This window comes from Oncorhynchus masou, chromosome 27 (assembly GCF_036934945.1).
Source record: "Oncorhynchus masou masou isolate Uvic2021 chromosome 27, UVic_Omas_1.1, whole genome shotgun sequence".
NCBI lineage: Eukaryota > Metazoa > Chordata > Actinopteri > Salmoniformes > Salmonidae > Oncorhynchus > Oncorhynchus masou.
Window position 1 is genome coordinate 47,423,748 of NC_088238.1, and position 23,344 is coordinate 47,447,091.

At 41.4% G+C, this 23,344-nt stretch overlaps 1 protein-coding gene across 4 annotated transcripts in view; it reads left to right on the top strand.

Moving 5' to 3' along the window:
* Nucleotides 1-23,344, top strand: part of LOC135516326 (multiple PDZ domain protein-like) — a 74,302-nt gene that overhangs the window by 16,700 nt on the left and 34,258 nt on the right. Inside the window, exons 12-24 of one of the 4 annotated variants that reach the window (XM_064940512.1) lie at nt 3,294-3,510; nt 5,751-5,831; nt 7,215-7,294; nt 7,624-7,770; nt 10,037-10,207; nt 11,030-11,206; nt 13,129-13,338; nt 14,385-14,516; nt 15,007-15,168; nt 17,363-17,722; nt 18,234-18,342; nt 18,751-18,949; nt 23,143-23,184. In XM_064940512.1, the coding sequence (XP_064796584.1) occupies nt 3,294-3,510; nt 5,751-5,831; nt 7,215-7,294; nt 7,624-7,770; nt 10,037-10,207; nt 11,030-11,206; nt 13,129-13,338; nt 14,385-14,516; nt 15,007-15,168; nt 17,363-17,722; nt 18,234-18,342; nt 18,751-18,949; nt 23,143-23,184 (2,087 nt within the window). The remainder of the gene's footprint in view (nt 1-3,293; nt 3,511-5,750; nt 5,832-7,214; nt 7,295-7,623; nt 7,771-10,036; nt 10,208-11,029; nt 11,207-13,128; nt 13,339-14,384; nt 14,517-15,006; nt 15,169-17,362; nt 17,723-18,233; nt 18,343-18,750; nt 18,950-23,142; nt 23,185-23,344) is intronic. The other 3 variants (XM_064940513.1, XM_064940515.1, XM_064940514.1) reach the window with 3 other exon arrangements.

Genomic DNA, 23,344 nt, shown 5'->3' on the forward strand with positions numbered 1-23,344 from the left:
TGACTTGATTGAACAGATAGAGTTCTGACTTTATTGAACAGATAGAGAGAGAGAAGTTGACTGTGGGGAAAGATAGAGGTTGTGCAGTAGGCAGGATTCAAACCTATGCCAACACCATTTCTGCAGCAGCCCTAAATGCTAGACCACCCCAGGCCAAAATCCTCAACTTTTTGAATAATATGAAATGTACATTTAAATTCCATTCCAAAGTATAAAATAAAGTGTGCAGAGGTATCTCTCATTTTGGATCATTTGGAGCTTTATCTATTCAGATCAGGTATTCCCAAACTGGGGTACGCGCAATGCCGTCGGGGGTACGCCAAATAAAAATGTGATTCACATAAAATCACATTTTCAACAGTCCATTTATATTTTCCAACGGAGTTATACATTTGGGTGAGTTTTTTTCTCGGCTCAGTAGCCTCGTTTCACTGCCAAAAATGTAATTAAACCATCTAGTCTTCAGCGAAATAACAACACAATGTCAAATACAGGTAACCTAGTCAAATAATTAACATCCAATCACACTAACCGTTACTCTCTTGTGGGAATTCCACTAACGGTCCGTATGAGGCCAAACGTAGCTGCTGCTCATGTTGGTATCTCTACTGATGGCGCAAAATCCGTGGCATGGAGACATAGTGGAGTGGTAACGTGCGTGCAAGCAGTTGCTCCCAATGCCACTTGGGTACACTGCAGCATCCACTGAGAGGCTCTTGCTGCCAAGGGAATGCCTGACAGCTTGAAAAACATTTTGGACACCACAGTGAAAATGGTTAACTTTGTTAAAGCAAGGCCCCTGAACTCTCGTGTATTTTCTGCACTATGAAATGATATGGGCAGCGACCATGTAACGCTTTTGCAACATACAGAAGTGCGCTGGTTATCAAGGGACAAAGTATTGACACGTTTTTTTGAATTGAGAGACGAGCTTCAAATTTTCTGACCATAATTTTCACTTGTCTTACCGCTTGCATGATGACGAGTTTCTCACACGACTGGACTATCTGGGTGATGTTTTTTCTTGCCTGAATGATCTGAATCTAGGATTACAGGCACTCTGCAACTATATTCAATGTGCGGGACAAAATTAGGCAATTATTAAGAATTTGGAGCTCCTCTCTGTCTGCAGTAACAAGGACAACACACAGGTCTTTCCATTATTGTATGATTTTTTTGTGTGCAAATGAACTCAAGCTTACGGACAATGCCAAATGTGATATAGCGAAGCACCTGACTGAGTTGGGTACTTTCCCGAAACGGATGACACAAACAACTGGAGTCGTTATCCCTTTCATGCCCTGCCTCCAGTCCACTTACCGATATCTGAACAAGAGAGCCTCATCGAAATTGCAACAAGCGGTTGTGTGAAAATTTAATTTAATCAGAAGCCACTGCCAAATTTCTGGATTGGGCTGTGCTCAGAGTATCCTACCTTGGCAAATCACGCTGATAAAACACTGATGCCCTTTGCAACCACGTACCTATGTGAGATTGGATTATTGGCCCTCACTAGCATGAAACTAAATGTGCATCCTTTCAAGCACACCATTCTCATTTACCTACATTTACATTACATTTAAGTCATTTAGCAGACGCTCTTATCCAGAGCGACTTACAAATTGGTGAATTCACCTTCTGACATCCAGTGGAACAGCCACTTTACAATAGTGCATCTAAATCATTAAGGGGGGGGGTGAGAAGGATTACTTATCTTATCCTAGGTATTCCTTGAAGAGGTGGGGTTTCAGGTGTCTCCGGAAGGTGGTGATTGACTCCGCTGTCCTGGCGTCGTGAGGGAGTTTGTTCCACCATTGGGGGGCCAGAGCAGCGAACAGTTTTGACTGGGCTGAGCGGGAACTGTACTTCCTCAATGGTAGGGAGGCGAGCAGGCCAGAGGTGGATGAACGCAGTGCCCTTGCTTGGGTGTAGGGCCTGATCAGAGCCTGGAGGTACTGCGGTGCCGTTCCCCTCACAGCTCCGTAGGCAAGCACCATGGTCTTGTAGCGGATGCGAGCTTCAACTGGAAGCCAGTGGAGAGAGCGGAGGAGCGGGGTGACGGGAGAGAGAACTTGGGAAGGTTGAACACCAGACGGGCTGCGGCGTTCTGGATGAGTTGTAGGGGTTTAATGGCACAGGCAGGGAGCCCAGCCAACAGCGAGTTGCAGTAATCCAGACGGGAGATGACAAGTGCCTGGATTAGGACCTGCGCCGCTTCCTGTGTGAGGCAGGGTCGTACTCTGCGGATGTTGTAGAGCATGAACCTACAGGAACGGGCCACCGCCATGATGTTGGTTGAGAACGACAGGGTGTTGTCCAGGATCACGCCAAGGTTCTTAGCGCTCTGGGAGGAGGACACAATGGAGTTGCCTGCAGTGATTTATTCACAATTCTCGAGGAACAAATAAGGTTTTATATGTAAGATGGTTAAATAAAGAGCCAAATTATTGATGATAATTTTATTATTATTTGTGCCCTGGTCCTATAAGAGCGCTTTGTCACTTCTCACAAACTGGGTTGTGACAAAAACTCACACTCATTCTTATGTTTAATAAATGTATCATATAGTATGTGTGTTGCAGGCTTACAATGATGGCAAAAAACAACATTTGAGAGTGCGCTGACCCTGGTGCTAGAGGGGGTATGCAGCTGGAGGTTGAATGTTTGTTTGAAGGGGTACGGGACTATAAAAAGTTTGGGAACCACTGATTTAGATCATGTGGGGAGAGTAAGGCCCCACATTTGAATAATTTAGCTCCAGTGGAGAGCTATTATTTTAAGTGTTGTTTCTTGCATTGGTATTGAGACGCTGTTCCAATCAATCATCACGCTAAATTTAGCAATTACAATGAATACAATACCCTTTCTGTGTTACACCCTGATTTGAAGCATGAGCAAATCTTCAATCATGATTTGTTTTCTATTTGTGATGTATGTTTGTCTGTTGGTTGCGATCATTAATGTGTGTCTGCCTGTGTGTCTGCCTGTGTGTATGGGTGTGTGTCTGCCTGTGTGTATGGGTGTGTGTCTGCCTGTGTGGCAGCCTGTGTGTATGGGTGTGTACGTGTCTGTGTGCTTGCCTGCCTGGTTGTGTGCTGTCCTATTGACTTGGATAGATGGCTCATGTAGCACAAAGTCTGTTTTAGCATGGACAAAGCCCTCAATGACAATGACCATGCTGGCACAGAAGCCATAATGGCACAGGAGCCATAATGGCAAAGATGCAAAGAAGAGGCCTCTATCCAACTCTATGATGTATCAATAATCTTTACATGAATGATCGCCGCCTGCAGGTGGACGGGATGAATATCCAGGGCTACACCAACCAGCAGGCCGTGGAGGTGCTGAGACACACGGGCCAGACGGTTCACCTGAAGCTGGTCAGAAGTGGCTTCCGTCCAGAGGACATCCCACCCGCTGTGGTGCCCAGTGTGATCGTACTTCCACCAACCCCAGGGGGCCGAGACCCCACACTGGAGAGAACAGATGTTGTGGACACCACCGCTCAAGGTACCAGTGGACAAAGGGCGTGGGCCGTGTTCATTAGGCACGGAATGGAAGAAAATGGACTGAAACAGGGAGAGACTACCTTAGGGCTGTCCCCGACCCCAAAAAATCTTGGTCGACCAAGAGTTGTCTGTTCTTTCGACCAATTGATTGGTCAAAATGTGTAAATGTGTATTTTTCCATATAGAGACACACCTTATGTGTTTTAATGAAATCAAAAATCAGCTATATGCACTGAGCTTGTCTGATGCTTTAAGCACGCTGTTTGATGAAATAATGAAGAAACACAAATTACTTTAGGTGGAGTCTGACCAAAATTGATTGGATTGTGCTGGGCCCGGCTCAGACTCGCTACACTGTGTGCGCTGTGTTATTTATATATATTTTTTACAGCTCTCCTCCCTGCTGCAGCAACCACCACAGAACATCAATAGTGTTTATCACACAATCTGTGATGCTGAAGCTGCATCATAATTACAGCCATTTCTGAGGCTTTTCTAACAAACAAAAAAGTGTAAAGACTTTATTACAGCATAGCACAAGTTAAAAACAGCAGCATTTGGGAAATTACTTTATTCCGACATGTTGTGGTTGCGTGAGGCTTGGAGCTCACGGAATCAGTAGGCTATTAACCAAACACTCAAACAGGGAACAGAAGCAGGATCTGTCTTATTTCTTATCATTCTCAACATCAATATGCTGGTTAACTTTGCTATTATGCACATAGCAACATGGTCTAGGAAAGGGCGCCAATTCAACAGCGCACTGATGTTTCAGAACTGAGGACAGCGACCGTTGTCCAATGCCGGAGAAAGCGCATTTGTTATGAACTAATATTATTTGTATTAATGTTGCGCCATTGTTCTTACATAATATAACCAAATACAATTTCAGTAGCACATGTCTTAGAGTGATGGACTGTGCCATCCCCACGGCCTCCGCAATGGGTTAGTCAACTCAGACAGGCGTGAATAAGACAGGTGTCTGGTGCACCATGAAAGCATTTTTTCGCAACTGACTGCTCGATTAAAGAAATCTCGGTCGACCAAACAATCGACCAGTCGACTAAACGTCAGCTCTAGACTACCTGTATTTGTCCAATAACAAAAAAAACATTCACAAAGTGCTTTAAATGTTTTCCGTGGCGTGCCCTAATGATCCTGACCATGGCAACTGCATCTTTGATTAACAGTCATAAATACCTCCTATAACAGTTGTCTATAGTCAAGCAAAACACATTTTTATTCCATATACATTTACGTTAGTCATTTAGCAGACGCTCTTATCCAGAGTGACTTACAGGAGCTATTAGGGTTAAGTGCCTTGCTCAAGGGCACAGGAGATCGTACTCTGTCATTATCCTTCATTCATACATGATTGAAATGGACCTATCCCCTAGACAAAATCCCCCCATATATACCTGATTTCTATGTCGTCCTAGTGCCGTATGCATCAAATGTCTCAGAGTGCTGATTTAGGATCAGTATTGCCTTTTAGATGACAACGATTAAGGTTACATGGACAGAGAAGACCAGATCCTTGACCAATACACATATATTCTGAAAAGCTTCATACATACAACCCCTGATCACATCCCTGGTGACGCTGCAGGGCTGTGCCCACTTGACGACAGTACACATACCACAACAATGCCCTACTTGAATGGCTTCCATCTGTGTTAGGATGGGCAAGGGACTTAAACCCTCTCACCACAACCACAGCTCCAGATTTAGAAGGCAGCGCCCTCCACCCTGCTTTGGAAACCCTGAACTCATTTAGACTGTAATTGGGCCAGCGTCATAAGAACCGTAGGCGTAGGAAAATGCATTACAACACATACACACACGTGCATGCACACGCACGCACGCACGCACACACACACACACACACACACACACACACACACACACACACACACACACACACACACACACACAGGCTTAAGCAGACTCACGCATACTGCCAATAATAACACAACCCATAATGACATAGCCAGCATGTTCAAAGCTGGAACCAGGAGGAACTAAAGCAGACTTCTACACATGTTTCTGCGGTGTGTGTCTGTGAGTGTGTGTGTGTGTGTGTGTATGTGTTTATTAACCATACAAGACACAATGCACACCCCATAACATCATAGCCATCATGTTTCGGGCTGGGAGCAAGATGACTTAACCAAGAGCTCTACAAGTGTGTTGTGTGTGTATGTGTGTATTAACTTGTTTGTATTGTGTACTCCGGTGCAGGTGAGAAACAGTACCAGGCATTGAGTGGGGAATCGGATGACTCCACTGTGAAGGATCAGTTAACTAAGAACACAAGAGACGGTAAGTCAATACAGCCCCCTGTTATCTGGGATCCTTTACTAAGTACAGTGGTAGAGATAATGGATCGCAATCTGTTTTAAAATATGCTACTGTCGCGATGATTGGTTTAAGGCTACTGTGTATTTCAAGAGATTTTCAGTAGCCTTTTATTTGGATAGTCCATCTGTAGATGCTCAACAAACTATCAATGAATGTCTATATATGTTTTTCCTATTGTAATTCAACGTTCTACTGCTGATAGTTTGTTGAGCATCTACAGATGAACTATAGACTGTGCATGTAGAGCATAAGGGTATGTTGTTTTTATTGCATAAAAGTGCAGATGAACGATGCCTTTGAAGTGATTCTTAAAGTACTCTTTCAAGTAGTGTGTTTGGAGTTGTCTAACTGTAGCCTTCCGCTTGCTGTGAATCATTTGGTCGGAATCAGATGGGACGTTGCAGTGGCTGAATGTACTGTAATCAAATTTTATTTGTCACATGCGCCGAAAACAACAGGTGTAAACCTGACAGTGAAATGCTTACTTACTAGCCCCTAACCAACAATGCAGTTTAGAAAATACGGATAAGAATAAGAAATAAAAGTAACAAGTAATTAGAGAGCAGCGGTAAAATAACAATATGTAGACTATATACAGAGTCAATGTGCGGGGGCACTCGTTCGTTGAGGTAATATGTACATGTAGGTAGAGTTATTAAAATGACTATGCATAGATGATAACAACAGAGTAGCAGTGGTGTAAAAGAGGAGGGGGGGCAATGTAAATAGTCTGGGTTGCCATTTGATTAGATGTTCAGGAGTCGGTTGGCTTGATAGAAGCTGTTTAGAAGCCTCTTAGACCTAGAATTGGCACTCCGGTACCGCTTGCTGTGCAGTAGCAGAGAGAACAATCTATGACTAGGGTGGCTGGAGTCATTAACAATTTTTAGGGCCTTCCTCTGACACCGCCTGGTATAGAGGTCTGGGATGGGAGGAAGCTTGGCCCCAGTGATGTACTGGGCCGTTCGCACTACCCTCTGTAGTGCCTTGTGGTCGGAGGCCGAGCAGTTGCCATACCAGGCAGTGATGCAACCAGTCAGGCAGGATGCTCTCGATGGTGCGGCTGTAGAACCTTTTGAGGATCTGAGGACCCATGCCAAATTTTTTCAGTCTCCTGAGGGGGAATAGGTTTTGTCGTGCCCTCTTCACGACTGTCATGGCGTGTGACTGTCTGTCGGTTTCATAGTTACGTTTTAATTAGGTTAGTATTATTTTTCTGTGTTTTAAGGAGCTAAGATAACAGTATGAGTCATTTCGTTGTAATCATGTGGGACACGGCAGTTTGCTGAATGTAAGTTAAGCTTCATATTCTATTTACGTCCATATTATATTGCTGTTTTTAAGAAGCAAAGTTAACAGAGGATGAAGAGTTGGAGCTGATGAAGAAGTGGCAGGAGACGCTCGGCCCCAGCAACAAAGTAGAGGTTAGTAAACAGAAGAAACATTCACCCAAGCCCAGTTTGTCTCTACATAATGATACATACTGTAGTTCTATTTTTTTTTTATACACATTACATTGGCATTTTATGGATGGACATGCACTGTTTGCAGAATAAAACACTGTTGTATCTGTCATCAATGGAAAATGTCAAAACATTGGTCAGGAAAAAACTCACCAACCATAATGCCACACTATGTTAATGTAATGCTGACTGTGAAAGGAAAATTGAAAAAAATGTGTGAAAGTGGGATTTTCTGAAAAAAAGAAGTTTTATTTTCATGCCAACTGAGTTGTATCCACCTGTTGTGCCAGATTGCCCAGGTGGAGAAGTTCAGTGAGAGCAGTGGTCTGGGCATCAGTCTGGAGGCCAACAACGGGCACCACTACATTCGCTCTGTCCTGCCCGAGGGGCCAGTGGGCCGCTGTGGGAAACTCATCAGTGGGGACGAACTGCTCGAGGTAAGGGACACCGCCAATAGCGTATTGAATCGGGCAAAATGAATACACCCCTGGTGAACAACAGTTAGCCTTGAACTTACTTGCTGCTGTAACGATGTGCGCTGGGAGTCGGGAAGCAAGTTCAGGGAGTGCATAATTTAATAAACAAATTAATTAAACAAGAAACACGAACAATGCACAGTCAGGAAACTGAAACAGAAATAATGATGCCTGGGGAAGGAACCAACGGGAGTGACATACAGTTAAAGTTTACTTACACCTCAGCCAAATACATTTAAACTCAGTTTTTCACAATTCCTGACAATTAATCCTCGTAAAAATTCCCTGTCTTAGGTCAGTTAGGATCACCACTTTATTTTAAGAATGTGACATGTCAGAATAATAGTAGAGAGAATGATTGATTTCTTTATTGCTTTTATTTCTTTCATCGTATTCCCAGTGGGTCAGAAGTTTACATACACTCAATTAGTATTTGGTAGCATTGCCTTTAAATGGTTTAACTTGGGTCAAACGTTTCGGGTACCCTTCCACAAGCTTCCCACAATAAGTTGGGGGAATTTTGGCTTATTCCTCCAGACAGAGCTGGTGTGACTAAGTCAGGTTTGTAGGCCTCCTTGCTCGCACACGCTTTTTCAGTTCTGCCCACAAATTCTCTATAGGATTGTCGTGACGTTGTATTAGTTAATGTGACGACTGTTGTTCATCGAATGATTAATAGTTTCTAATTGCGTGATTAACTGAATCAAGCAATTATTAACTCATTAACCTGGGGCACCATGCGAAAAATATTTTTTATTGAGTTTCTATTTCCCAAATTAACTCAAAGAATATCAGAATATCGATTTTACAACAGCCGCTAATTAACCAGTTACCTCTTACAATCTCGTTCTGAATGTCGTATAGCCCGTGAATCTGCACGGACCCGGGTCTCACCAATGAGTTCATACCACACCAATCTTAGTTGAATATTTATTTACTAAAAAGTTAAATGATGATAAAAGATACACATAGACAAAACACATTATAGGCTATTGATTAGAACTTAGTATAATGGGCCAACACACTATGGCGCATGTTACCCAAAATGGGGATTTCAAAGAGAGAGAAAAAGAGAAAGTAAATGAGAGAAATATACATTTGGGTGAATTTGTCAGCTATGCTATTCTAACCCTAGCCTTGCCCCAAACTGCCGCTCTTATGGGTCAGAATATAATGATGTAATTACGTGGGGTAGACCTCCGAGGATTCTCTGCGTGGACCGTTCAGGGGACCGTTCAGCTGCTCGATGACGCACTTCTCCTGCGCACCACTCTGATCGTCCTCCCGATGTCAGTGTCCGGAAGGGGTCTTCTGAGGACAGACAGCTCTGTAGCTCAGAGCTCACAGCGTTGGAATGAAACAGTGTAGATACCACGATTCGATGGGAGATGGAGGCTAGGTGGTTCGACTTGAATTCACCTGCTTAGACACAGCTACTCATTCTTTGTCTTCAAACTTGTGTTGCATTCTGGGTTCGTTGACTTTTTAGACCTTGGCTGCAGCTTGGGTAGTCTTGTCTGTAAATTCTATACTCACAGGTTTTATACCCTTGGGTCAGAAGTGGGCGTAACTGCCTTTAGGGCAATTCTCTGGGTGTACCAAGTTAATGAGGCAAGGTCTAGATTTTACTCAAATCCAATTTTAGACAACTAACTTCACATTTCATCTTTAGCAAAACATTCCCTTTGATTTGGACATTTTCCACACAACGTACAATATATAAACATCAAACATATACTAGGAAAACTCTTCACATTACAATGTTTTCGTAATAACGTAATAATCTATTAACCCTTAATAACAAAACAAAAATGACATACATTTTCATATTCCATCTATTGTCATAACCACCATTGTGGCTGACGGAAACCATTGTTCCAAAGTCCCTTTATTTCATGTTTAATGTTCTGAGGCTGGTTCTCCATAGTAACAGGACAGAGGAATGTATCTGTGGCCTGAGATTTACCAGGGGCTTGACGGGTCATAAAACCCCTATATCTTCAGACCCCTAGATGTCTCCTCCTCTGTTGGGGTTGAGATATAATCTGTAGGGTTATGGTCTCCTGTAACCTGACCTGGTCAGGACAGTCATGACAGGATTCAGGGCAGGGCTTTGTGAAGGCCACTCCAATACCTTGACTTGACTTTGTTGTCAAGGTATGAATCCCAGCCTGACTCAATATGAGTGTTGACCATTGGATGTGTGTGTCCACCCCTCTCCATCCAGGTCAATGGAATATCCCTGATTGGTGAGACCCACAAGGAAGTGGTGAGGATTCTGAAGGAGCTTCCTGTCTGTGTCTACATGGCCTGCTGTAGGCCCGCCCCTCTCCTTCAGAGTGACAGGGATTCTGGCCAAACAGGGTTGGATGAATTTTCCACTGAACCTAAAATTAAGGTAATTTCCCTACACTTGATACACAAAACGTGTACAATATCCATTTACAGTATATGCTATTGACATCACCATTGGTACATATTTTTTAAACGGTCAATTTTTGAGTTACTATTATAGTCATTGCATTGCATAATATTGCTCCACATAATGTAACATGCATGGTTGGGGACAACTCTGTTTTCAACCATATAATTCAGTCATTTCAGCAAATTAATTGTTCAAGAAGTGATTAAAAACTGAATGAAAGCCAGAAAGCCCTTCATAAAATGGTGGCTGCTGGACATACAGTAGCTCACAGTAAATAATGTTTCCCACACCCCTTGATACTGAATGGCTAATATAATTGGGAATGAACATCATTAAGTCCTACTTGACTCATCCACCCTCATTATTTTAGCACAGTCTGTCCAATGCTCTGCCGGGGCTCCAGACTGCTAACAATAAAGGATTAAGATTTAGGATTAGGAAGGACTCTGACCGTTCATTAACACCAATCCATCTAAAGTAATACCTCAGATAATTTGACAATGCATGGGATACAAGAGATAGTAGCCAGGGAGGTACACAAAGCTAACCTTCAAAGGAAACCTGCTTTCAGATGATTTTTGAGGGATATCTCCTCAGCTCTTCAGCTGCATCAGTTCAGGTAAAAAACACAACATACAGCACTTCTGCTGCCTAGCATCCAAAGATTCCCTTTGATGTGCTGCCAAAAAAAACGTACAAAAATCAAACTAGCGGAGAACTAGGGGTCTATGGGAGTGACTCGGAGTGAGTCAGGAATGCGTGCGCAGGGATGGTATTGAGGATATATCTCTGTAGATACAGGGAGACCTCAGCAGTTTCTTGGATCCCGGAGGTTCCGAGGGGGCGGCAACAAGGGAAAATGTGACGGAGGAGACTCTGGGAGCTCCTTTGGCCATGTGGGAGACGGAAATACAGGACATCGAGCTGGAGAAGGGAGAGAGTGGACTGGGATTCAGCATCTTGGACTACCAGGTGGGAATTCTGAATGGGAATTCTGGGAATGATTGTCATGGGAATTATACTTGCTAGCAGGATTGGGGAGTAACAGATTACATGTAATCGGTTATATGTAAACGATTACACAAAAAACAAACTGTAATCCATTATGTTAACAGCAACAATATTGTAATCAGATTACAGATACTTTTGAAAAAAATAGATGATTACTTCTAGGATTACTTTTAAATTTTAAAAAGGATGTTTGCGTAGAAATTCTTTGACACCTTTCTATTTTCTCAATAAAATCCAAATCAGCATTGCAAAAAGTTTGTTTGTTCAGCCTGAGCAAGTCTGACCGCAAGTCAGAGACCACTATGATGACACACTAAATGCATTTTATGGTTTGAGGGAGTATAACAGGAATAGGTTTTTGTAGGCTTCAGTCCAAGGTATGTCTTCCGATGGTGCGACTGCTGTTGGTATCCAAAGATTATCAAACTTGAATAAACACTTGGAGGTAAAGACGACAGCAGTGATGTAGCCTACGGGCGAAACGGATATTATTGATATCTACATAGCGCATTGATGTGAATCACACTGCTGCTCTCATTAAGCTATTTTGGCCTTTTGGATTGTGGTTGTTGTGGATGGCTGTTCACAAATATAGGCGAAATTAGTATTTTAACCCAATAATGGTTGAATTGAAGAAGTTAAGCTGCCTATCAAGCATTGTTTTTGCGACCAGCCAGTGAAAAACGACTCTTGCAACCGCTGCATAGTGCCGATCCCATCCTTTGGAATAAACCTTTTTTCCCCAATTCCTCCATGGTATTGTGCTCCATACTGTGGGGCTTCTATTTTTCAATCTAATTCGCGCTGATTCAAAAACCTACGTCCATAGGCCTAATGGACACATCCTCAAACTTGTGCCCCTTTTGGTATACTTAAACTGCTGCAAATGATAGTGAATTCAAAGTATTTCCAACAAACTATTTTAACAATAGGCCTATAGCAAATGGAACCTATGGCACACATGTTTCACTCTTCAGTAGCGCCCAAAGCATACCAGTCTATGAGCGCAGTATTTCTCGAAACAATGGTAAATGTAGTCTCTTATGGTCATCCGAGTAGGCTAATAACAATTTGGCTCATCTATAATTCCATATTTCCAAGTTCTATTTTTGAAGATCAAGGGGTAATAAATTATGAATTGTAATTGCTGGAAATTTGACCGACTTTGGTTTTTAATGTAAAGATATAGTCTAATCGTGTTGTTATCTGTAGTAAAAAAGGATGAGTTAGAAGAAGCCCACATAACCATCCCATAAAGTAAAATGTAACGTCCATTTATGGCAAGCTATGTAAACTCTAACATTGAGTTATCCTGCAATAGATGTCATTCAATTGGAAATATAAATTTGTGTCTTCTTCTAATGGCTCTTAAGGGGAAAGTATTCTAAAAGTAACTGAAAGTAATACGATTACATTACTGAGTTTGGGTAATACCAAAGTTACGTTACTGATTACAATTTTGGACAGGTAACTAGTAATTGTAATGGATTACATTTGGAAAGTAATCTACCCAACCCCGCATGCTAGTCAAGTGTGATTTTCCCAAATGATAGAATTTACTTATTTACTTATCATTCACTTCAATTCGTTGTTGTTGTAGGTCGTTTCTGTCTTCTTACTTTGGGAGGAAGTGGTCATGTGAGCTTTAGGACCTTTGCCCTCTGAGAGATGAAGTTCAACAAATAGGATAATTGACTCATTACACTGTAATGCGCTGTATTTTTTAAACTAAATTGCTTACTCTTAATTTCGAACACCTGATACAGAACATTCAGAATAAACAAATCCTCCAACTGAAAGTACATAATAGATTTTAGTCCTTATTGTATAAGATTATCTGTCGAGTGCGTCCATTGACTTCACTGACACAGATCTTGTAATAGGACCCAATGGATCCGGCCAAGACGGTGATCGTGATTCGCTCTCTGGTGCCAGAAGGAGTTGCCGAACGGGATGGCAGGCTTTTGCCAGGCGATCGGCTCATGTTCGTCAACAGCACCAATCTTGACAACGCCAGTCTGGAGGAAGCCGTCCAGGCACTGAAGGGGGCTAACATCGGAATGGTTCACATTGGGGTGGCCAAGCCACTGCCTGTAAGGGAACCCTATTGTGATTTTTGTCCTAAAGAGAGGCTGGTGTGTGTGTATTTGTGTGTGTGTGCAGGGAGGGGGTGGGGGTGCAATGTGTTCTGTGTGCCCGTGTGTGTGTGTGTGTGTGTGTGTGCATGTGTTATATGTATGTGATCGTTTGTGTGTGCATTTTCTCTGGTGTGTGGCCACCCAATAATGAGGGCTCATCTTACAGATGGCTTGTATTATTCATGCTGATAAGGCAGTATAGTTAGGCTGCATGCTGACTCAACTCCAATCTCCCTGACAACAGCACAAGGCAGCACAAACATCCCTGCCCTTTGTGTCATATTTTTTGGACTCCTTGTATATAAATGCCTTGAGGAAGCTGTTAACAAAAGGGGTTGTTCACAAACACATTCACCACCTGAGGGATTTCTAGTCTTGTTTTCTGTGAAAATTGGCCACATCCTTTCAGCTTTAAAGTTACATTTCTCTCTCTTGGGCTTGTCATTATGATGAGAACATACAGTAAGTTCTGGTTCTGGGATGTCAAGGTTATTGTCTTTGGGAATCCTCTGTGGAGTTATCAAGCTTTCCTGGAATGTATGGGGGGAGGGGGGGGGGGGGGTTGTGGTATTGCTTCTCCAAATTGAGTTTGATCCTCCAATACCTTCTCCAATTTCTCCCTCTTTTCTTTATCTATCTCTCTCTCGCGCTCTCTCTCTCCGGGCATCGTATTAGACAAAATCAAGATCGAAAGGTCCTTTAAAGCAAAGCTGTGGCAACGCCTTTGGAAATCGAATAATCATGTATAACTTTTTACCGATATATTACCTTGTGATGTAGTCTGAGATTCAGCCCATGATTCCTAACTACAGACAAAACCATGGAGACCAAATCAAACCGTTACAACACATGCTTTTCGCTACTAACAACCTCATTTATATTTTTTAACAACCCAACTACAATCATATTTGACTAGAAATTTGAAACCTGTAGACAATGAATGGAATTTCCTCAGTATTATTTTCTGGGGATTTTTCCCATTTCCTGCCCTGTCTCCACAGCCATACAATGAAGAGGACAGTCCGTCGTCATCCTCTGGAATCAGTTTTTTTTTATCTTCAACACTGCTGGTTAAAGAAAGCGATGAGGAGGAGCCAGCGGAGGATCACCTTTTCCGGGCAGAGCCTGTATTGGTTAGTCGCCATTGTGGACAAGTACAAAATATGTATGCACAAAAAAGTACAAAGACGAAAAAGTACCAAAAAAATGTGCGCTCAGTCGCTCTGGATAAGAGTCTGAAATGTAAATGTAAATTAACCACTGAAATTGAGGGACAAGAAAAAAACGACCAATCAAAATTAAAGACACAAAATAACCATTGTAACTTTAAAATGCATCCTTTAAAATATTGTATCAAGTGCATTTAATTTAATGCAAAACTCAATAGTATCTAATCAAAATTTAGCCACAAAAAAAGAAGACAAACAATTTATGGAGTATCACTTGACTAAACTCTCTGAGACACAATGGGAAAGAGCAACAAAGTCCAATATCGGAGTTAGAATATCCTTTTGAAATAGCTCTCATGGCATTAACAAAGCTATCCTTGAATGGATATCTCATCCATGGCATAGAGAGATATATTCACCATCTAATTCACTACATTCACATTCTTTGGTGCAGATTGACTCCAATGAGGGAGACTTGACCGATGAGAGGGCATTGGAGCATCGCTTCTCTGGCAATGAGGATGACACCTTACAGGCATCCATGATCGCCCTGCACGGCAGCACCTGCAGCGCCGATATGGACTACCAGACTACCTTGCAGTCCTCCACACCCAAAGTAGGCCAACAAACGTGCACTGTGGTTAGCTGAGTCAATTTTAAAGCCATTACAGTCAGCAATTTTAAGAAAGCTTGTTACAATGCAAAAACAGTATCTGTTCCCTGTCATTTGTTTGAATTTCACTGAAGCAAGCTGCTGCCCTTTTCCTTAAGAAAACTCCTTGCGTAATCAAAATAAGTTGCTTATTTTATCATACGAGGTTGACAGAAGTGCTGTGCTATAATTGTTTGACTACTTCAAACTGTCAGCTATATTGAAGTGATAAAATGTTTATGTAGTTTTTAGCCGCTTCTTTGTATGCATTTAGCTTGTTTTTGTCTCACATTTTGCATAAGCTTGTAGATCATTGTCACTCCCCAGAGTCCAACCTCCAGAGTCCTTATGTATGAATGGTTGATCGTTTTTTTGTATTAGTATTTATCTATAGATACTGTACTTCATCTTATCAAGCTATTACCACCCTATTAGAATAATATGACCCACTGCGTGCTTCAGTCCTGCTCTCAGCGTTTCTGCTTGTTGCAGTTATTCCACAGTTTCCTCTCCTATGGATTTATTTTTCCCAGTTTTATTGTGCCGTCTTGGATGCTTAACCTGCCTGGCAACGGGGTTCCGCTAGCATCAACAGCCAATGAAATTGCAGGGCGCCAAATACAAATCAACAGAAATCTCATAAATCAAATTTCTCAAACATACAAGTATTAGGCACCATTTTATGGTTAATCCAGCCACAGTGTGATTTCAAAAATCCTTTACAGAGAAAGCTCCACAAACGATTATGTTAGGTCACCACCAAGTCACAGAAAAACCTAGCCATTTTTCCAGCCAAAGAGAGGAGTCACAAAAAGCACAAATATAGATAGAATTAATCACTAACCTTTGATGATTTTCATCAGATGACACTCATAGAACTTCATGTTACACAATACATGTATGTTTTGTTCGGTAACGTTCATAATTAAATCCAAAAATCTAATTTTACATTGGGGTGTAATGTTCAGTAGTTCCAAAACATGCAGTGATTTTGCAGAGAGCCACGTGAATTTACAGAAATACTCATTGATCATTAAAATACATGTGTTATACATGGAAATATATATAAACTTCTCCTTAATGCAACTGCTGTGTCAGATTTAAAAACTCTTCACGGAAAAAGCATTCAACATTAGTCAGAAATAGCATTATAAATATTAATTTACCTTTGATGATCTTCATCAGAATGCACTCCCAGGAATCCCAGTTTGACAATAAATGTTTGATTTGTTCCATAAAGTCCATCAATTATGTCCAAATAGCTTCTTTTGTTAGGGCGTTTGGTAAACAAATCCAAACGCGCGTTCAGATCCAGCCGAACGTCGGACAAAAGTTCAAAAAGTTATATTACAGGTCGTAGAAACTTGTCAAACTAGGAATATAATCAATCTTTAGGATGTTTTTATCATAAATGTTCAATAATGTTCCAACTGGAGAATTTCATTGTCTGTAGAAAAGCAATGGAACTAGAGCTACCTCTCATGTGAATTGCGCATGACTGAGAACGAGGCTGCTGCCAGACCCCTTAGTCAAACAGCTCTCATCCGGCCCCCCTTCACAGTAGAAGCCTGAAACAACATTCTAAAGACGGTTGACATCTAGTGGAAGCCTTAGGATGTGCAAAATGACCCATATCCCACTGTGTATTCGATAGGGGCTAAATTCAAAAACCTCAAACATCAGATTTCCCACTTCCTGTTTGGATTCTTTCTCAGGTTTTTGCCTGCCATATGAGTTCTGTTATACTCACAGACATCATTCAAACAGTTTTAGAAACTTCAGAGTGTTTTCCATCCAATACTAATAATAATATGCATATATTAGCATCTGGGACTGAGTAGGAGGCAGTTTACCTTGGGCCCGCTATTCATCCAAAAGTGAAAATGCTGCCCCCTATCCCAAAGAAGTTAATTAAGGAATCCCTGAAGAGATTCATTTCCATACAGTTCGGGTCTCATGAATTATATCTAGGGAGATAATACAGAGATATTTGGTGCATCGCGCACGATCATCTGTACTGTAATTATCGCTATTCCCCATCAGCTGCTGATGGCTTTTCAATGGCTCATTAGGAGGAGTGCAGAATGGCGATCGAGGTAGAAACTAACGAGGTGTAACCTCCATTTCGACTCGTCATTTTTTTTCTTCTTCTACATAGCGGAGTGCTCGCCTGGACTTGTTGACTGAGCATCCCTTGGTGACGTTGTTCGGCCTTGTGGACGACACTGAACCCTTCTCCCCAGAGGAGAAGCCCATCGTTTTCCCCCTGCCCAGGAGTATTGGAGGTCATGCCCTAACGGTTGACGACAACGCACTAACTAGCTCCGATCAGTACTTGGCGCATCACTTAACCCAAATGGAGCCAATGGAGCCATCGGATCTGTCAAACTCATACAGTCCGTACACTGACCCTGAGCCTGGTTTGAATGATTTGGAGGAGCCAGTGCAGTCTCTCCATTTTCAGGTGGAGTCCACCATGGCCGTTGAGGACATAGGGGAGATGGAAGGCTTAATGAAGGTAAACGAGCGTTGATCTGAAGAGCCGTGCCATCTTTCGTTTTGCCATCGAATGTCATTGTGTGTGCCTCGTAATCAAACAAGCATGAGTAAATCGGTCCTCTGCAATGCTCAGGAAATTGAAATGCAACAAGTTACATTCAACCCATGTCGAAATGCACTGGACTGATCACAGGCCAATGTGAAATTGGGAATAATCGAGAATAATGATAACCCAACCAGTTTGAAACATTCTACTTTTTACTAGAATCACATTCCTAGGTATTACTTACTTTCCTAAGGTAATGGCATCACAGAAAATATTTATTTAAAGATGAATCCCTTCCTTACTTTGTATGTTTGATTCCCTGGCCCTCACTAATCGTTTCCACCTAACCTCCCTGGTAGTTTAGATGACCTCAATTTCATTCTGTCACTATTATTCATTTTTAAATGCTGTACTTAAACTTCCTCCAAAGAAATATTTTTGAATTTGTTTCATGAAAACTTTTTATTGAATCGTTATTCTCAAGGGGGATGAGCCATCTGTAAAGCAGTCCAAAGAGGAAGGGGATGAGGTTATAATCACTGGGAGTCATTTTGAAAGAACAATCACTGTTGTCAAGGGCAACTCCAGTCTCGGTTTGTATTATTTCTTTGGCAATATGTTGTATATTGATGAGTAATTGTTGTATAGAGAACAGCCTTCACTTTATCAGTCTTTCCTCCTTACATACAGTACCATAATTGTATTTAAATTAGCAAAATATCTGATTATGCTTTTATATGCTTTATATCTGTCAGGGTTGTCGGATATTACTTATTAAATGTGTTGTATTTCAGTTCATTTGGAGTATTTGTATTTCATGTAAAAAAAAAGGAAGTAACTTACTTGGCTTATTGCGTTTAGCTCCAAGTGGAGCGTAGGGGCCTCAGCTATGAATCAGGCTTGAACACATTTGACACATAATTGTGGGTAAGCGTTTTTCCTATACTGTAGGTTCCAGGTATTTGGAAATGTTGTGCATTTTGTCACTGTCATCCTTACAGGAATGACTGTGAGCACAATCAAGGATGGCTTGGGGATGTACATCCGCAGCATCATCCACGGAGGTTCCATCAGCCGAGACGGCCGTCTGGGAGTGGGGGACCTAATCCTAGTCATCAACGGCGAGTCCATGGCCAACCTGACTAACACCCAGGCCCGCGCCATGCTCCGGAGACACTCCCTCATCGGGCCAGACTTGGGGTAAGGACCTGGGCTTGGGCAACATGTTCAGTGTTTTTATACCTTGTCCATGGAAACCTGTTTTATATGGTTTCACTATAGGCCTTCATTAAAATATCCACCTACTTCCAACACAAAGAGTGCAGATTTCACCACAAATATATTCTCCCTAGAATCCCTACACATTGATACACACTCCTTTTCTATTACAATGTAAAGTCAGAGGATAATATTGTGGAGACCAAAACCCCAAACTTTCTCCTCTCTACAAACATATAGTACCAGTCAAAAGTGTGGACACACCTACTCATTCAAGGGATTTTCTTTATTTTTACTATTTTCTACATTGTAGAATAATAGTGAAGACATCAAAACTATGAAATAACACAAATGGAATCATATAGTAACCAAAAAAAGTGTTAAACAAATCAAAATATATTGTATATTTTAGATTATTTAAAGTAGCCACCATTTTCCTTGATGACAGCTCTGCACACTCTTGGCATTCTCTCCAAACCAGCTTCATGAGAAATGCTTTTCCAACAGTCTTGAAGGAGTTCCCACATATGCTGAGCACTTGTTTGCACTGCTTTCCTTTCCTTCACTCTGCAGTCCAACTCAATTGGGTTGAGGTCCGGTGATTGTGGAGGCAAGGTCATCTGATGCAGCACTCCATCACTGTCTTTGGTCAAATAGCACTTACACAGCCTGGTGGTGTATTTTGGGTAATTGTCCTGTTGAAAACAAATTATAGTACCACTAAGTTCAAACCAGATGGGATGGCGTATCACTGCAGAATGCTGTGGTAGCCATGCTGGTTAAGTTGGCCTTGAATTCAAAATTAATCACTGACAGTGTCGCTAGCAAAGCACCATCACACCTCCTCCTCCATGCTTCATGGTGGGAACCTTACATGCTGAGATCATCGGTTCACCTACACTGCCTCTCACAAATACACAGCGGTTGGAATCAAAAATCTCAAATTTGGACTCATCAGACGAAAGGTCAGATTTCCTCTGGTTTAATGTCTATTGCTCGTATTTCTTGGCCCAAGCGGGCTCTTCTTATTATTGGTGTCCTTTAGTAGTGGTTTCTCTGCAGCAATTCCACCATGAAGGCCTGATTCAAACAGTTTCCTCTGAACAGTTGATTTTGAGATGGGTCTGTTACTCTGTGAAGCATTTATTTGGGCTGCAATCTGAGGTGCGGTTAACTCTAATGAACTTATCCTCTGCAGCAGATGTAACTCTGGGTATTCCTTTCCTGTGGCGATCCTTATGAGAGCCAGTTTCATCATTCAGTTTCATACCGCTTGATGGTTTTTATGACTGCACTTGAAGAAACTTGAAAAGTTCTTGAAATTTTACGAATTGACTGACCTTCATGTCTTAAAGTAATGATGGACTGTCGTTTCTATTAGCTTATTTCAACTGTTCTTGCCATAATATGAACTTGTTATTTTTTTTTCAAATATAGCTATCTTCTGTACACCACCCCTACCTTGTCACAACACAACTGATTGGCTCAAGCGCATTAACTTCTTGCATCGAGCAATCCCGGATCCGGGATCCTATGTATAACCTCAAGCTCATTAGCATAACGCAACGTTAACTATTCATGAAAATCGCAAATGAAATGAAATAAATATATTTGCTCTCAAGCTTAGACTTTTGTTAACAACACTGTCATCTAGGTTTTTCAAAATATGCTTTTCAACCATAGCTAAACAAGCATTTGAACTAGAATTCAGCCAGCAACATTTTCACAAAAACAAGAAAACCATTCAAATAAAATCATTTACCTTTGAAGAACTTCAGATGTTTTCAATGAGGAGACTCTCAGTTAGATAGCAAATGTTCAGTTTTTCAAAAAATATTATTTGTGTAGGACAAATCGCTCCGTTTTGTTCAAGTTTGGCTATGAATAAAACCTGTATCCAGTTATAGCCTCAAGCTCATTAGCATAACGTAACGTTAACTATTTATGAAAATCGCAAATGAAATGAAATGAATGTGCTAGCTCTCAAGCTTAGCCTTTTCTTAACAACACTGTCATCTCAGATTTTCAAAATATGCTTTTGAACCGTAGCAAAACAAGCATTTGTGTAAGAGTATTGATAGCTAGCGTAGCATTTAGCGGGCAACATTTGCACAAAAACCAGAAAAGGATTCAAATAAAATCATTTACCTTTGAAGAACTTCGGATGTTTTCAATGAGGAGACTCAGTTACATAGCAAATGTTCAGTTTTTCCTGAAAGATTCTTTGTGTAGGAGAAATCGCTCCGTTTTGTACATCACGTTTGGGTACCTGTTTTCCAAATTAACTCCATAATATCGACTGAAACACGGCAAACGCTGTTTAGAATCAATCCTCAATGTGTTTTTCACATATCTCTTCATTGATATATCGTTCGTGGATGTCTACTTTCTCCTCTGAATCGCTTGGAAAAAGACGTGCAGCTGAAGATGACGCACCAATTTCGACGGAGGACACCGGGCAGACACCTGGCAAATGTAGTCTCTTATGGTCAATCTTCCAATGATATGCCTACAAATACGTCACAATGCTGCAGACACCTTGGGGAAACGATAGATCGGGCAGGCTCATTCCTTGCGCATTCACAGCCATATAAGGAGACAATGAAAAACAGAGCCTCAAAAATCCTGCTCATTTCCTGTTGGAAGTTTCATCTTGGTTTCGCCTGTAGCATCAGTTCTGGGGCACTCACAGACAATATCTTTGCAGTTTTGGAAACGTCAGAGTGTTCTCTTTCCAAAGCTGTCAATTATATGCATAGTCGAGCATCTTTATGTGACAAAATATTGCGCTTAAAACGGTCACGTTTTTTTATCCAATAATGAAATAGCGCCCCCATAGATGTAAGAGGTTATTAAGAAGGAAAGAAATTCCACAAAATAACTTTTAACAATGCACACCTGTTAGTTGAAATGCATTCCAGGTGACTACCTCATGAAGCTGGTTGAGAGAATGCCAAGAGTGTGGAAAGCTGTCATCAAGGCAATGGGTGGCTCCATTGAAGAATGTCAAATATAAAATATATTTTGATTTGTTTAACAATTTGTTTGGTTACAACATGATTCCATATGTGTTATTTCATAGTTTTGATGTCTTCACTATTATTCTACAATGTAGAAAATAGTAAAAATAATGAAAAACCCTTGAATGACTAGGTGTGTCCAAACTTTTGACTGGTGCTGTACATCGACACACCACTATAGAGTCAGATAAATGTCACCTGACATCACACTAAATAAATGCGTCTTGAACAAATATGGTCCTTTTACTTTTTGTTTTCTGAATGATTTGCTCGCTTTTCTATAGCTTATGTGTACAATTATGATCAAGTGAAGCTTTGTAGTGTATGGCATTTGGGTAAATTGCTCCCAATGATCCCATTAAGGCTTATTTGTTCTGCATCTCTCGTAGAAACAGTTTTATTTCTCCTTTTACATCTCCCATACAAAAGCTAACTGTTTTCCCAAACCATCCAAACACACATTTAATTGAACTGATGCCTAATACACATACCTCACAAACTGGTGTGACTTTTCTGTCAGTGTGCCAGTGTTTTGTTACTTGGGCTTTGGGTTTTTTGTGGACCACAGGAAGAGTAGCTGCTGCTTCTGCAAAAGCTGATGGGGATCCAAATAAACAAATAAATAAGCAAACATAATAAATAAACAAATACATACAACACCTGTTTATGAACCATGCAGTAAACATTATAATGTAGTAGAAATTGTGTTAAGGAGCTCACAGTTTTCTTTTAGCCAGGTCGATAGTGGGCAATGTCATTGTCATCCAGTGTTGTGAGTCATAGAGACCACCTTAATATCCCTTAAAAGGTGTGCCATCCAAAGTATGATAGCATGTAGGCTTCCGTACATACATTTCTGATGAACACCACCAATTGAATACTCTAGGCTACATGAAGGTAGGACTTCCAGTCATATGGTAAAGCTTCCTACAGCAGTTGGACTCCTAGCACAAGATGCTCAATGGTGAAATTTGAACAACTCACTAAGGCCTTTTACATTCCTAAATTATATTCTCTCCATGCATTCGAGGGATGCTACATTAAGTCTGGGGCACCATCATTTTCGGTATCTCAAGTCTTGCTTGATTAACGCTAAACATGTCAGTACATTCCAGTATGTTAGCCACGGTGCATAACTTCCTCTTCACCTTCTAGATCTGCTTGTGCCCCAGAGGAAGATCTGTTCCCCTTTTATGTGTGAGTACCGCTAACTCCCACGCCGACGGGTCTGCAACCGAAATCTACCACTTTGTTTCCTCTCTGTCCACATTTTCTCACTTCCTCACCCGAATCTCATCACCTGTCCATGGAAGGGAGTTTGATCCAGATCTAGACATTACAACACATGCTGAAAGTC